The sequence below is a fragment of the Chelmon rostratus genome, chromosome 12 (assembly GCF_017976325.1).
Source record: "Chelmon rostratus isolate fCheRos1 chromosome 12, fCheRos1.pri, whole genome shotgun sequence".
Lineage (NCBI taxonomy): Eukaryota > Metazoa > Chordata > Actinopteri > Chaetodontiformes > Chaetodontidae > Chelmon > Chelmon rostratus.
Window position 1 is genome coordinate 8,177,587 of NC_055669.1, and position 12,818 is coordinate 8,190,404.

A 12,818-nucleotide genomic window follows, 5' to 3' on the forward strand; every position below is an offset into this window, starting at 1 on the left:
GAAATTACAATTGGAACAATTAAAGATAACAAATGTAAAATAGACTTTTTGCTACTACAGAATATGAGAGAGACTCACAAGCCACACATGAACCAAAAATAAAAAGCAGTTTAATGTGATACAGAGAGAATCACGGCATATATTTAAGCATAAACCGCTAACTACTGCATGTGCTACATGCCTGGAATTGAAGCTCAGTTATACAAAAATCTGGAAGGAAAAACAAAAAGCAATGACGGAGTAACATATGGGAGGAATCATGTGATGACTGACGGGCCACTTCGACCTGTCCTGTGATGGAGCTGGGAAATCTTCAGAGCGATGGTTGCCAGGGGCGCCAGCATCACCTGTCCCACACAGGGATGATATGATTAGAGACCCAAGCACCTTTCTGCCTTATGCCACTGATGCATTTCCTCATGGATATTTAACTAGAAGCAGATTTATCAGGTTAAGTACTAACTTGGAGACACTTTTTTCCAGGATGTTCAAATTAACATATGTGTCCTGAACATATGTGGCTGATACATACAGCATCTTAATTAAGAAATGAAGGCTGGATATGTGAGATTTGTGAAGTATTAGCTATTTTGGCCAAATTAGTCCTGAGATTAACAGAATTTCATATTTTACCTGTGTGTCTTCAAAGATTTGCTCCTTTTCATAGCTGTCTATGTAGATTCGAACTGTTGCCCCATCACTCCCTGTCCCACTGAGTCTGTAGATGATTCGAGAGCCGTCAGAGAAGATTATCCGCAGACCCTGCAGTGAAAACAGCCCAGCACAGATGATGTGAAGCTTTTAGGGTCTGCAGGCACAGCTGAGTCTCTCCAGTGTTGAAAGAGTCCAAATACCTCTGACCACTGGTTTCATCCAGCATGTGTCCACATAAAAGCCTGACAGGAAAGCAGCTCAGTGGGTGTCATGTACCTGGTTCCTGGTGATGGTGCTGTCTACCGGGTCTGTGTACTCAAAGTTGTCTGCTTTTTCCACCTGGTAGATTTTGTCTTCCACAGCAAATCTCTGCTTCACGAAGGACTTGTCAGCAATCAGAATCTCCAAATCCTCCATCATCTCACAGGCTGCATCTATGTCTACATTCTCATAGTCATATCTGGACAAAAAAAAACAGCTGTTAACAGAAAAGTAACAGCAAAGTGCTTAACGGCTGTGAATCAGCATTATTTGCATGACAATTTGATACATTTGCCAGATATCACAAGCCTTGAGCCGATAATATATCTGGTTACAGTAGGTACTGATGTCAGTATAGGCAAATTAAGAATTTAGGAAAGCACTGGATGATAAATCACAGTCTCACATCATCATTTTATGTTTTCATTTACTGGCCAGTGCAGGCTTGATAGAATATGTAACAGCACATATATTCCACTAGATGTCAGTCATGCCCTGTATGGCTTTTCTTAATAGTATCTATTATCAGTTAAATAATGTCCACTGCTGCTGCATGGAAATAATTCAGCCACCGTTTTGTTTCGTTCTTGTCAGCATTGGATGTTTTTGATGTTTTTTTTTTTTAAAGAATGATGGAATACAGCTCTGTCAAACAAACACACAAACAACACAGGTGAGGTGTGCCCTCCTCTCACCTGGTGAAGTAGTTTCTTCCATATTTTAGCCAATGGTCCTTAAGAATATCCTCCACACTCTGCTGTCTAGTGGCCAGGATGGACAGCCATGCCAGCACGGCCCAAAGCCCATCCTTCTCACGAATATGGTCTCCACCTGATATGCAATTAAGTTTACCATGCACAGAAAAAAATAAATTAGAGTCTTCTTTTCCCCCCTCATGGAGAGAGAGAGAGAGCACCCTTTGATCTAAAAACTCGCTGAAGAGATACAGTACCTGTACCAAAGCTTTCTTCTCCACACAGAGACAGTCTGCCGGCATCCATTAGGTTCCCAAAGAACTTCCACCCCGTGGGAGTTTCATATAACTCTATTTTTGTTGCCTTCGCTACTCTGCAGGAAATAAAATGAAAGAGTAAGCAACAATGAACTACTGAAACAATACAAGTGAAACCTTGAAATAACACAATATGATTCTTGTTGTTATTAATGGATACTTTTGCATATTTAAATGAACTGATTAAACCTTTTTTTAATATCTATTTGCACCAAAAGTGCTGTTAGTTTGAAACTATTTCAACTGAGAAAATCCCTGGTTCTTTGGTTTTGGCAGGGATGTGAAAGACAGGCTGTATTTTTTACCTGTCTAAGGCTGAGCTTGTGGGCATGCTGCGGGCGAAGCCTCTCACCCCTGTGTGCTGGAAGTACGGGATGCAGAAGATGTTGTCAGCGATCACAGCCACAGAATCAGGTGGGGTGACGAAGAAGCCGTGCTTACCAAGGATCATGTTACGGTCCTAGAAGGCAGATGGACACACACAGGTTAGAGGTCAAGGCCTTTGGTTCGGTCCCAGACATGAATATGAAACATCCTTTTTACTAACAAATTTGAAGATACTGATTTGGTTTTGTTTCAGAAAAGTTAAAGAAAGAGACAAGCAACAGTTCACGCACCCCATCACCATCAAATGCTGCACCAAAATCATACGGTCCATCTCTCATGCTGTCAACCAGTTCTGCAGCGTAAGTGAGGTTAGGATCTGGGTGTTGACCCCCAAAGTCCTCCATTGGGACACAGTTGATGGCAGAATTGGCGGGGCAGCCCAGCTCCTCACAGAGTATTCTCCTCACGTACGGGCCTACCACTGGGGAGCAGATGGCGGTGACACAGAGAGACGAGAGAGGACTCGTATAAAGACAGTGATGAACTGCTGGAGTCTAATATGGTGTGAAGTGTGGCACTATTAGCATTCTAAACATAAAAAGCTCAGCTGGTGTTGCTCTGTTTAAGAAACAGTTCAACATTTTGGCAAATACATGTATTCATTTTCTTGCCACGCTGACAGGATTGATACCACTCGTTTATCTGTGTGGCAAACGTGAAGCTACAGCCAGCAGCCGGTTAGCTGCTAGCTGTAGTTTCATGATACAAAGAAACAGCTAGCCTAGCTCAGTCCAAAGGTAGTAGACTCTGGTGTTGGTTTTGCTTTTTTTAAATTTTTTTCAAAAAGCTATTAAGTGTTAATTAGTGTGCTTTAGAGGCGCTCATAGGTCGATTTTGTCACCTTTAGACAGAGCCAGGCTTGCTGTTTCTGTTTCCAGTGTTTATGCTAAGTGGGCTAACTGAGCTAACTAGCTACTAGCTGTCGAGGTACAGCTAGCAACCAGTTGTGCTCTACATATATATCATACAGGCATGAGTGTGGAACCCATCCACTCATTTAACTCTTGGCAAGAAAACCAATAAGCTTATTTACCAAAATGTCAAACTGTTCATTAAACAAATTTGCTGTTCCAGTCCACTTAAAATGTTAGCAGATGTGACTAAAGTAAAGTCTAAAGTACAGTTTCTTCAAGCCCATGTCAGCTCCCCATTGTCAAAAGCCTGAAGAGTAACTGGTTTGGATGTGGTTTGCATCATGATGGCTGGTGGTCTGATCTGTGTGTCACATTTGACCTTATACAAACATTTAAGGCACATGGGAATCATGAACAAGTTGAGAACTGTGTCTCAAAACAGTATATGTTTGAGGTACTTGTACTTAACTTGAGCACTCTCATTTTTTGCTACACTTTTCACTCTACTACATTTATAAGACAGCAATAGTTGTATCTTCTCATATGACTGAATGTGTGACCATCTTGTAAAGTTTCTACAAACTACATAACATAAGTGAAAATTAGCTTAACTACCCTCATCCATGAGAGTAAAACTCTACTTACACATGATAACATCAATAATAATAGTCCAGTAATATAATGTAAAGTGACACTCAGTGGTCATTTCAATAAATACTTTTACTTATGCTCTATTGATACTTTTGTACTTCTACAATTTTCAATGCAGTTCTTTCACTTGTAACAAAGAACCTTTTCATTGCTACATTTAAACACTGAATACATTTTGTGTGTGTCGTAACGTTTAGAACTTTATTAGATCGTTAAAAGAGGACAGGAACAGAGGAAACACAGTGAATTAAAGTTGACATGAAACAAAACTCCCAGCACATATAATCCCGATTATGCTGTGAACTCAAGGAGAGGTATACAATGCGATTAAAGAAAAAATTGTGTGATTTGACATGTGATGTTATTTGTTTTCAGAGTAACAGATAGTATATTGATGAAATTACAGTAAATACTCTCTCACCTCCATGCATGGCATCAAGTCTAATCTTGATGTGGTTTTCACCAGATAGAAGCTCCTTCAAGGCAGCAAAGTCAAAGATGTTCCTCAACAAGTTAGCGTAGGATTCCACAGAGTCCACAATTTCCACTGGACACAACCAGAGGGGAGAAAGAAAATTGTGTTCAGTTTTATGCCATCAAAAATATTAAGATGAATGATCACTGAAGAATGGCAATGTGGCGTATGATTGATCCTGATTGATAAAATAAGTTTAACAGCATTTCTTTAAATGCTAGAAAGTTTTCACTGCTGTGGCATCCATCCACATATCCCTTTATTTCCTCAATGCCTTCTGTCTTCTCCTAATGTAAAGTGATGGGTGACAGACTGATGCTGAGCTTCACCTGTGAAGGGTTTGAACTTGTTTTCCAGATCAAACGTCTGTTTGCCCAGAGTTGTCAGATCCACTCGCAGTCCGGGGCAGATGGCAAACTCCTCAATGGTCCTGCTGATCTGAAAGATCTTGTTTGTGACAGCCTCCTTGGCTGGGCCTGGATGCAGGAGAAACCTCTGATATTACAGGTGATATTAGTGCTGTACTACAGAAGAATAGCGAGATGTTCAAGGTTGTTTACTGATAAAACTACGCAGATCCTTTTTGATGTGCACGAACTTTGTCCCGGATTTTATATCCAGGCAAAGTCTGAGGCTTTATCTCAGCACTGTGTCTGTGCCACATATCTGAATGGGTATAGGGCCTTGTTAAATGTTGTCTGACTTCTCTCGTAACACTATTTTTCACTTGGCTGAGGCCCTGCATGCTTCCTCCTCTCCAGTTACCATACCTCCATTTGCAGTATTGAACTTAATGCCAAAGTCTCCATCAGGTCCACCGGGGTTGTGGCTGGCAGTGAGGATGATGCCGCCGATGGCTTTGTATTTCCTGATCACGCAGGAGATGGCCGGCGTCGACATTATGCCGTGGTGTCCAATGATCAGACGACCCACCTGAGTAAATGTCACACAGGTGCGAGTGTGTGAGTTGGCTGACATGAGTGTGTATCTTAATTTATCTGAGTGGGGGAGGGGAGGAGAAGTAACTAAAAGCAACTGGGACTAGAGTTTCATTTAATGAACCACGGTTAGTTACGGTACATCAGCAGCAACTTTTATTATGCGTGAATGTATTTTAAATCCCTCTAAGTATACCATTCGACCAAGAAAGCATCAGGAGCTCAAAGCTTATGTAATTTAAACCTGATGACCACAGAGAGCTCATTACTGGTACTGGCAGGAGGATTGAAAACACAACAGGTTATCTGTTTCTATTTGAAGACAGCAGAGTGTCCAGGAGCTGCAGTTTACAGCGGGGGCCAGTTTATGGCTGAAGGGCAGCATTCATCCTTTATTTTCTTAGTGTTACATTGTTCTGGTGTTGTATTGCATTACGCCTTCTACTCTGACTGCCTTGCATTGCTTAAAAGACACAGATACAGGCCATTCACACTCCGTTAATCCTATTAAAAAAGCATCAGCAAACTGCCGCCAGTGGCTAACTACAATTGTAACTGGGTGCTATGATGAAAAATAAAATACAGAGCCAGTCAAGTGTTTGATGCAAAAAGACTGTTGAATATGTATTATTTCACGGAAATCATCAGTTAAATCAATTAATTGAACATTGATTGATGCATTTTGTATTTTTAAATAATGTAATTTACTAAAATAGCTGCCAATAATTTTGAAGCTCTATAATCTGTTTGGATCTGTTTGTTTTGTTTATAGTTTGATTACAGATTAGATTAGATTAGATTAGATAAAACTATATTAATCTCACAATGGAGAAATTCACTCTTACAGAAGCTCTTCAGAGAGGTGCAAATAAGAACAATAGGAACAATAAATTAGAACTGTGCAAAGCACAAAAATAATTTCCAAAATGTAAAAAAATTAAAGAAAATAAGGTATCCTATGTACAGTAAGTTTAAGAAAAATATATAGAAAATGTCTAACCTTTAACTTGTTAGTGTGTGTGATCTCCAATACAGTATTTATTACTATGATTTTAAATTGTATTCACTGATCTTTTCTCCCACAGCCATATGTCAAAAGCGGCAATTCATTGCTAATAAGGCATGAGGCTGGTACAGCCAATGACAACAAAGGGATAACAACAGGTGATGGGGCCAGGTGACACTGATATACGTGCTCTCACCCACCCACACACATGCACACACACACACACACACACACAAACACGGTGACACTGACCCCATTGGCAGCTGCCATCTGCACAATGACCTCAATAGCTGTCCGGTTGAAGAAGCGACCGTCTCCACCCACCACCACTGTTGATCCCTGGCGGTCACGCAGGTCAATAGAGGAAAAGATACTCTGGATGAAGTTGTGTAGGTAGTTCCTCCTGGACTGGAATACATAGACCTTTTTCCTCAGGCCGCTGGTGCCGGGTCTCTGGTCGGGATAGGGGGCTGTGGGGACAGTCAGCACCTGCAAAGGACTGTTGTCCATTGTCTCAAATGAGAATCCAACCTAATGCAACAGTGTAGAGAGCCGGGGAACTTGTTGCTTAAAGGGAAATCCCCTGTCAGTTGACATGGGGTATGGTACACAGGGGCAGAATGGGAGGGTAAAATCTTGACTCCTCCTGTTATTTCACTGGAAGCGCAGGGCTACAGTGGTGCTTCTGATGCCCAAAATAACCTTTCAAACTAATGCGTGTTCAGAGGCAGGGGGAGTAACTGAAGACGCTTCTTCACACATGTGCAGGGAGATCACTGTCAAGCCTGCGGGCCCGGTCACAAAGAAGTGTGTGTGTGTCTGGGTGTGTCTGAGTGGAAGTACTGAGGTGTTATGGGAGCAATTTGTGCATCTGCGAACGGCTGCAGCTGCGCTCCCAGTAATGATATGCAAAAAGAAGGATGACATCTCTCATCGGAGATGCACTTTGTGCTATTTTAGGACGGGATGTTTACCCTTTCCTAAAGCTGAGTGTGTGAACAGAAAGTGAGAGGAGCAATTAGAGTGTTATTAGAAACACATACTGAATATAGACGTGGCTCTGAGAAAGAAAATCTGTTTACAAAACAAACATCATTTTAAAAATCTAATTATACATGCAGCACAATCAATTCAGAGTGAAGGAACATGCATGAGACAGAACAACACTGCCCTCTAGAGTTTGTTACGGGCTCCTAAAAACACAGTAAAGAAGAGTTTGTCATCACAACCTCCTTGTGCAACATTCTCAAACCTTTTGGTATGTAATGATAACATAAACATGCATTAGTCATTCATTTACAAAACTATGGCATCAAAACAAAGTTGGTGGATTTGGTTCAAGGTTAACTTTACTCTGGGCCAAATCTGTGTTGACATAGCGAGACCGTTCTGACTGATGTCAGGACCAGAAGTAACCGCTCCAGCCCTTTATAACAAAACAGGCATCCTAAAGGTTTGTCTCGGTCAGTTATGGTGTGATCAGGACAGAAAGGTTTTCATTATGTTCTCAGTTACGGATATCCACACCTAAATGAAGTCACCATCATACTTTTATTTATTTAAATCGATAAAACATTGCATATGTATCAAAAATAAAGTAAATAAAGTAAAGATGAGTGTTATCCAGAGCAGTGGTGCCCAACCTTGCTGCTTTTCAACCCTCAAAATGAAGATGGATGCCCTTAGATGTATTTCATGATCCTCTCACAGGGTCCCGCCCCTCATGTTGGGAACTGCTGCTGTACACTGAGAGTCAATGTGACCCAACATACAAACTGCTCATATATGGCTGCATGTTTTAATTCTTCTCCATAACCTTAGACCTTTGAGATACAGTGAGTGAGGATATAATAATTGCCAACTGCTAACTGCATTTCAGTACATTTTAGATTTCACAACACATTTTAAAGTGTTCTATTACATCAGAGACTATCCATGTTCTTTTGGCTCTCCTTGTTTAGGACACAACAGTACTTGACACTCAGAGGAGACATCTTCCTCTCTGCCCAAGCCGTCTTTAAACCATGGCTGCACACATGAAGCATTGCCAAGGCTCTCCTGAAGAGGCCACTGTTTAATGCAGTGTTTTCACTGGAGAACGCTGGTGCAGGATCACTGAAAGTCACCTGTCTCAGAGGACGCTGAAGCGGGGGAGGGGGTGCTGGGGGAAGCATCAGGGTGGACAGAGATCTGGGTGAGCTTGATGGAGTATGAAGCCTTTTGGCCCGGCCTCCATTGAATTCCTCTTCTACGCTCTGAGCGCCCCTTAGGTCTCATTGGGAAATATCTCCCGTTCAGGTTGGTGTCTCTGCAGGCGCCGAACCACCATCCACCTGGAAGATGACAGAAATTACATGCTGTGCAGCATTACTTGATGACAGTTACTAATCAATGCAGCTGTGCATTACATGGGGATAAAAATGTCTACAGTATGCACATCTGCTGCACCTGTGTAGCTGTGGGCACAGTTGGAGCCCTGGTGGTTGTCACTGTCTCTGTCCTTGGTGGAGAACATCATGCCTGTGTGGTTCTGCATGGGGTCCGGCAAATCTCCAGACAGACGCATGAGGTGAATGGTGTAGTTGCTCTCTGGACCATTAAGGTAAAATCTGTATTCGATGAAGCGCCTGTCCTGCTTCCAGTCTTCCAGCTGGATGTGAAGGACGGAGTTGCCCTGAGCAGACAGAGAATGGATCTTCCTGAGACCCAGCCAGAACTCCCCTGTGAGGGCGACATCACGGACGGGTCAGAGCTGACAGCAGATGTGCAGGCATGCTTTTCCTTTCACAAGTTATAAAACTGCAAATGTTATAATCATGATTAATACCACGTCATTTAAAATGTGGCAGTTGAGGATGAATTTTTCAACATTAGATGGGTAATGGCGCTTGGCGTCTCGAGAAAAGAGAGAATACTGTGTCTCACCTTGAAAATCTCCAAACCCATTTTCATACTTCTCCCAGGTTTGATCAAAATTCACTGAACCATCCCTCCTTCGCTGGATGACTGTTGCTCCGTGGCCTAAATGGAAAAAAGATTTTTCATGAAATAGTTTTTTTGTACTATTCATGGTTTTCTGCAATAGTTATTTAATGCTTTTACATCCTGTAATTACTTCTCTTTATATTAGTTTTAATGTGGCGGAGTCCGCCACTGATCCAAATTGCCTTCAAACGTATGAGGGATTCACAGCAAACAATTCATGCATGTAAACAAGCATTACTGTTTGTAATTTTTTTCTCATTTATATCAGCCTCACTGTTTACTCTTCCACAGCTGTATCACACCTGCACTAAGTTACAACTAATGCAAACCCAACATTTGCACTGCTGCTTTACATTAAGGATTACAAGTCTGTGATATGGCAGTTGGCCTTAACAAAGACCAAACAACAATTAAAATGTCATGCTTAATTTAAAAATAAACTGTAGTCCTGTGCTTAAAGTTATGTTTTGTGAGACGGCACCGTACCTTTGTTCATGTCACAATAAGCGATGAAGGGCTCTGCTCTGCTGGGTTTGATGGCATAGACGCCGCTGACTCGTTCCCCTCTGTTGAACAGCTCGCTGCAGTCTGACGGCAGATCTGTTTAAACATGACCACAAACCCGCTGTCAGACATGAAGCTTCCCCGAATAAAGATTAGCTGCAAAGTGGTAATGCTTGGCAGAGAGGTATACATGTGACCAGGAGGTCGACAGCTCAAATCAGCAGCATTAGCAGCAAAAATGAGCGAAGGATCATTGATCGCTCAGGAAGAGGTGAGACTGTGAATTCATGCTGGGGACACATTCAGAAATTATTACCACTGACACAGTGAGATTGAATATATAGGTTTTGTGCTCACTGATATACTGTGTGACAAATAACAGCTACCAAATCACTCTCAGCATTTCCTCATGTTTTATGATCCATCTTACTCATCATCTCGGTGGGGCTGGCAGAGCTCGAGGTCAGGTACGGGGGGAGTGTTGGAGCTTTGCTGTTGAAGACTTCGGGCATCTTCTCAATGGTCTCTTGGGTCAGGGAGTTGGCTGTAAGCTGGGAGAAATAGTTGGAGGAACACTTAAGCTTGCAGACATAATCCTCAAACAGACTCTGGAGTGTGGCTTAAATAGCAGTTTCACCCACAGTAAGCTTTGGGTTGTTATTCGGCAAAAGCAGATATTTTCCAGAGTTTCTCACATATTTTACAGCAACAATATGAAATTTTAGCTCTCAAGACCAAGGAAATGCAAATGTATCATATAACTGAGGCACTAGATGAGATTATTAAAAACATGGAGAACTCATTTATCATGTCTACACCCTCCAAGATTTAAAGTCTAAATTATAAAGTACAGCACCATGAATCTGTTAAAGTTTCTTTCTAGCAGCGCCATGATGATGACAGCTCATAACTTCTTTAAAAATGCAAACTACACAACAACAAAATAAAAGCTGTGTGAAAGCTATTAGGGTAGGGAGGGGGGCTGAAAGTAATTTTTTCATTCTATTTTTTTTAAAAAGCTGAGAAACTCCTGAGGATTGTTAATGTTTCATTCAGACCCTCTCCTTGATTTAGACAGAAAAATGCAACATCCTCCCCCACAGTATCTCAAAATAAGATCTGTTGGCAAATATAACAACACAATGAATATTGCACCCACTCTTGATTTTTGAATAAAGAGCTGCTAACTAAACAGGGTGATGGTGATGAATCTGAGCACCACAGCATTTTCATCTGTTTAATTATAAAATTAAATAGATGATGCTGATACGCACGAGATCAGAAGTTTCTTCACCCAGCCAATCAATTAGACGCCTGACGACCCGGTCAGGACACACTGCCTACCTCTACCTGTGCGCGATGGCCCCCTCCCCCAGTATTTTTTCCACTGTCCCTAACATTTACCTTTTCCTCCAGAACCTTGATCTTGACCCTCTGGTGGTTGAGCTGGTCGCTCTGCTCCCTCACAGCCTTCAGCAGCTCTGTGATGCTCTGCTCCTGGGTGTGGATCACCTCCTGATCAGGGAGGAAAGTTGGAGTGATGGAAGGTGTTAAAGAAAAGTGTGGTTTGATAATAAATATGATATAGAATATGTGTTGGGAGACAAACACATACAAAACAAAGCACAGGCGAGGATAAGGTAAGTAGGATCTTGACTTCTTATTAAGTATTCAAAAAGCATATCCTGCTTGTTAAAAGCTTGTCTCCATCTATTTTTGTCCTAGCTTCTTTCCATGCAGGCAGAATAGGCAGGACGTGTTGTGATTCCACCCAGAAAGAATACATGTGTCAATGTTTCAGTGTTTATTCTATTATTGTCTAAAATATCTTTCAGCAACAAGAAAAAAATGCAGTTCCAGGCTTCCTTTGTAAAAGCTGGTGACTCACCCTCAGGCCATTGATCTCTGCCACTTGTTCGCTCGTCATCAGGTTGTGCGACAGACTGCTCAGCTTCCTCTCCAGGCCTTCCAGCTTGTTCTGCAGGTGACCCTTCTCCTGCAGCATGCTGTCCACTTTGGAGCTGATCTCAGCAGACAGGCCCTTGATCTCTTCATTGTTGGCCTTCAGCACCACGGTGGTCTTTTTCAGCTCCTCTTCCTCCTCTTTGATTTCACTGGCGAGCACTGACAGCTGGTAAAACGAGTGGTCAAAAATGTTGAGCTTCTGGAGGATGTCATTTATCTGTCGCTTTGTTTTCTGCACAAACTCCCGCAGGCTCTGACCCAGCTGGAGGAGGCCGTTCGCCAGGAGGCGCACGTCGTCCAGAGCCGCAAAGCGGGAGCGGGTTTCAACCGGGGCCTCGGGCTGGAGGACGGGCTGCTCCTCTTTGCCACAGAGGGCAGGGGCGCAGGCAGCAGCCAGGAGGAACAATAAGGGAGCCGGTGTAATTCTCATGTTGCTGCCTCTCCAGCTGTGTGTCGGTGATGTCAGGGAACAACTGGCAGCCGCTGAGCGAGGATCCTGGGCTTTTATATTCTGTCCAGAAACAGGTCGATGATTAACCTGCTGATCAATATCTGCATTCATCATGCAGTTTCCTCCTGCTGAGTGCTGAAAGTTGGTCAGCTGGATTATTTAGTCCACATTTAGTCAGACTTTATCAACCGAACAAAGAACTTGAGTGATTTGACAAAGTTCTTGAATGTTGTAAAATTTTCTCATCTGTTATTTGAGTTTTTCTGCAACAACCCAACACTGAAATTAAACTGAACATGTAACTTTCACCCTCCAGGTTAACTTTACTTAGAGAAGAGTCATGTCGTGTTTCATCTGCTTGGCACGGCAGCGCTGATTAAGCCGCTGTTAAAAGGTAACAGATGCGTATTCACTTGCCCTGACTGTAAAGATGTTTTCCTCTGAGCGGGGACAGCGTGACATAGTGTTCTCAACTGACCTGCAGTTACCTGAGCGGAGGCCATGGCTGGTCTCTGTTATTGTTGCATGCCTGGTTTATTTTTAAACAGGAAGATGACCCAGTTTACATAAAGGATGGATTGAGAAATATGACTGACAAGGAAAGGGTTTTGCAACATTTCATTTTTTTTTTCTAATGGGTAAATGTAGATGCTATGCAAGTAAAGCTGCATGTGG

General features: G+C 42.3%; 2 protein-coding genes across 2 annotated transcripts; both read right to left on the reverse strand.

Moving 5' to 3' along the window:
- Positions 1-236: 236 nt before the first annotated feature.
- Positions 237-6,748, reverse strand: LOC121615023 (phosphoglucomutase-1-like). The gene is made up of 11 exons (XM_041949155.1): positions 6,491-6,748; positions 5,065-5,227; positions 4,624-4,770; positions 4,241-4,366; positions 2,545-2,735; positions 2,233-2,387; positions 1,868-1,983; positions 1,611-1,746; positions 931-1,114; positions 634-762; positions 237-347 (listed from the first exon to the last, which is right to left on the reverse strand). The coding sequence occupies exons 1-11, from the start codon at positions 6,746-6,748 to the stop codon at positions 258-260; spliced, it is 1,695 nt and encodes a 564-aa protein (XP_041805089.1). The 3' UTR covers positions 237-257.
- A 1,602-nt stretch (positions 6,749-8,350) lies between these two features.
- LOC121614843 (angiopoietin-related protein 3-like) lies at positions 8,351-12,122 on the reverse strand. The gene is made up of 7 exons (XM_041948931.1): positions 11,616-12,122; positions 11,132-11,242; positions 10,158-10,278; positions 9,710-9,823; positions 9,164-9,259; positions 8,687-8,959; positions 8,351-8,571 (listed from the first exon to the last, which is right to left on the reverse strand). The coding sequence occupies exons 1-7, from the start codon at positions 12,120-12,122 to the stop codon at positions 8,351-8,353; spliced, it is 1,443 nt and encodes a 480-aa protein (XP_041804865.1).
- Positions 12,123-12,818: the final 696 nt, after the last annotated feature.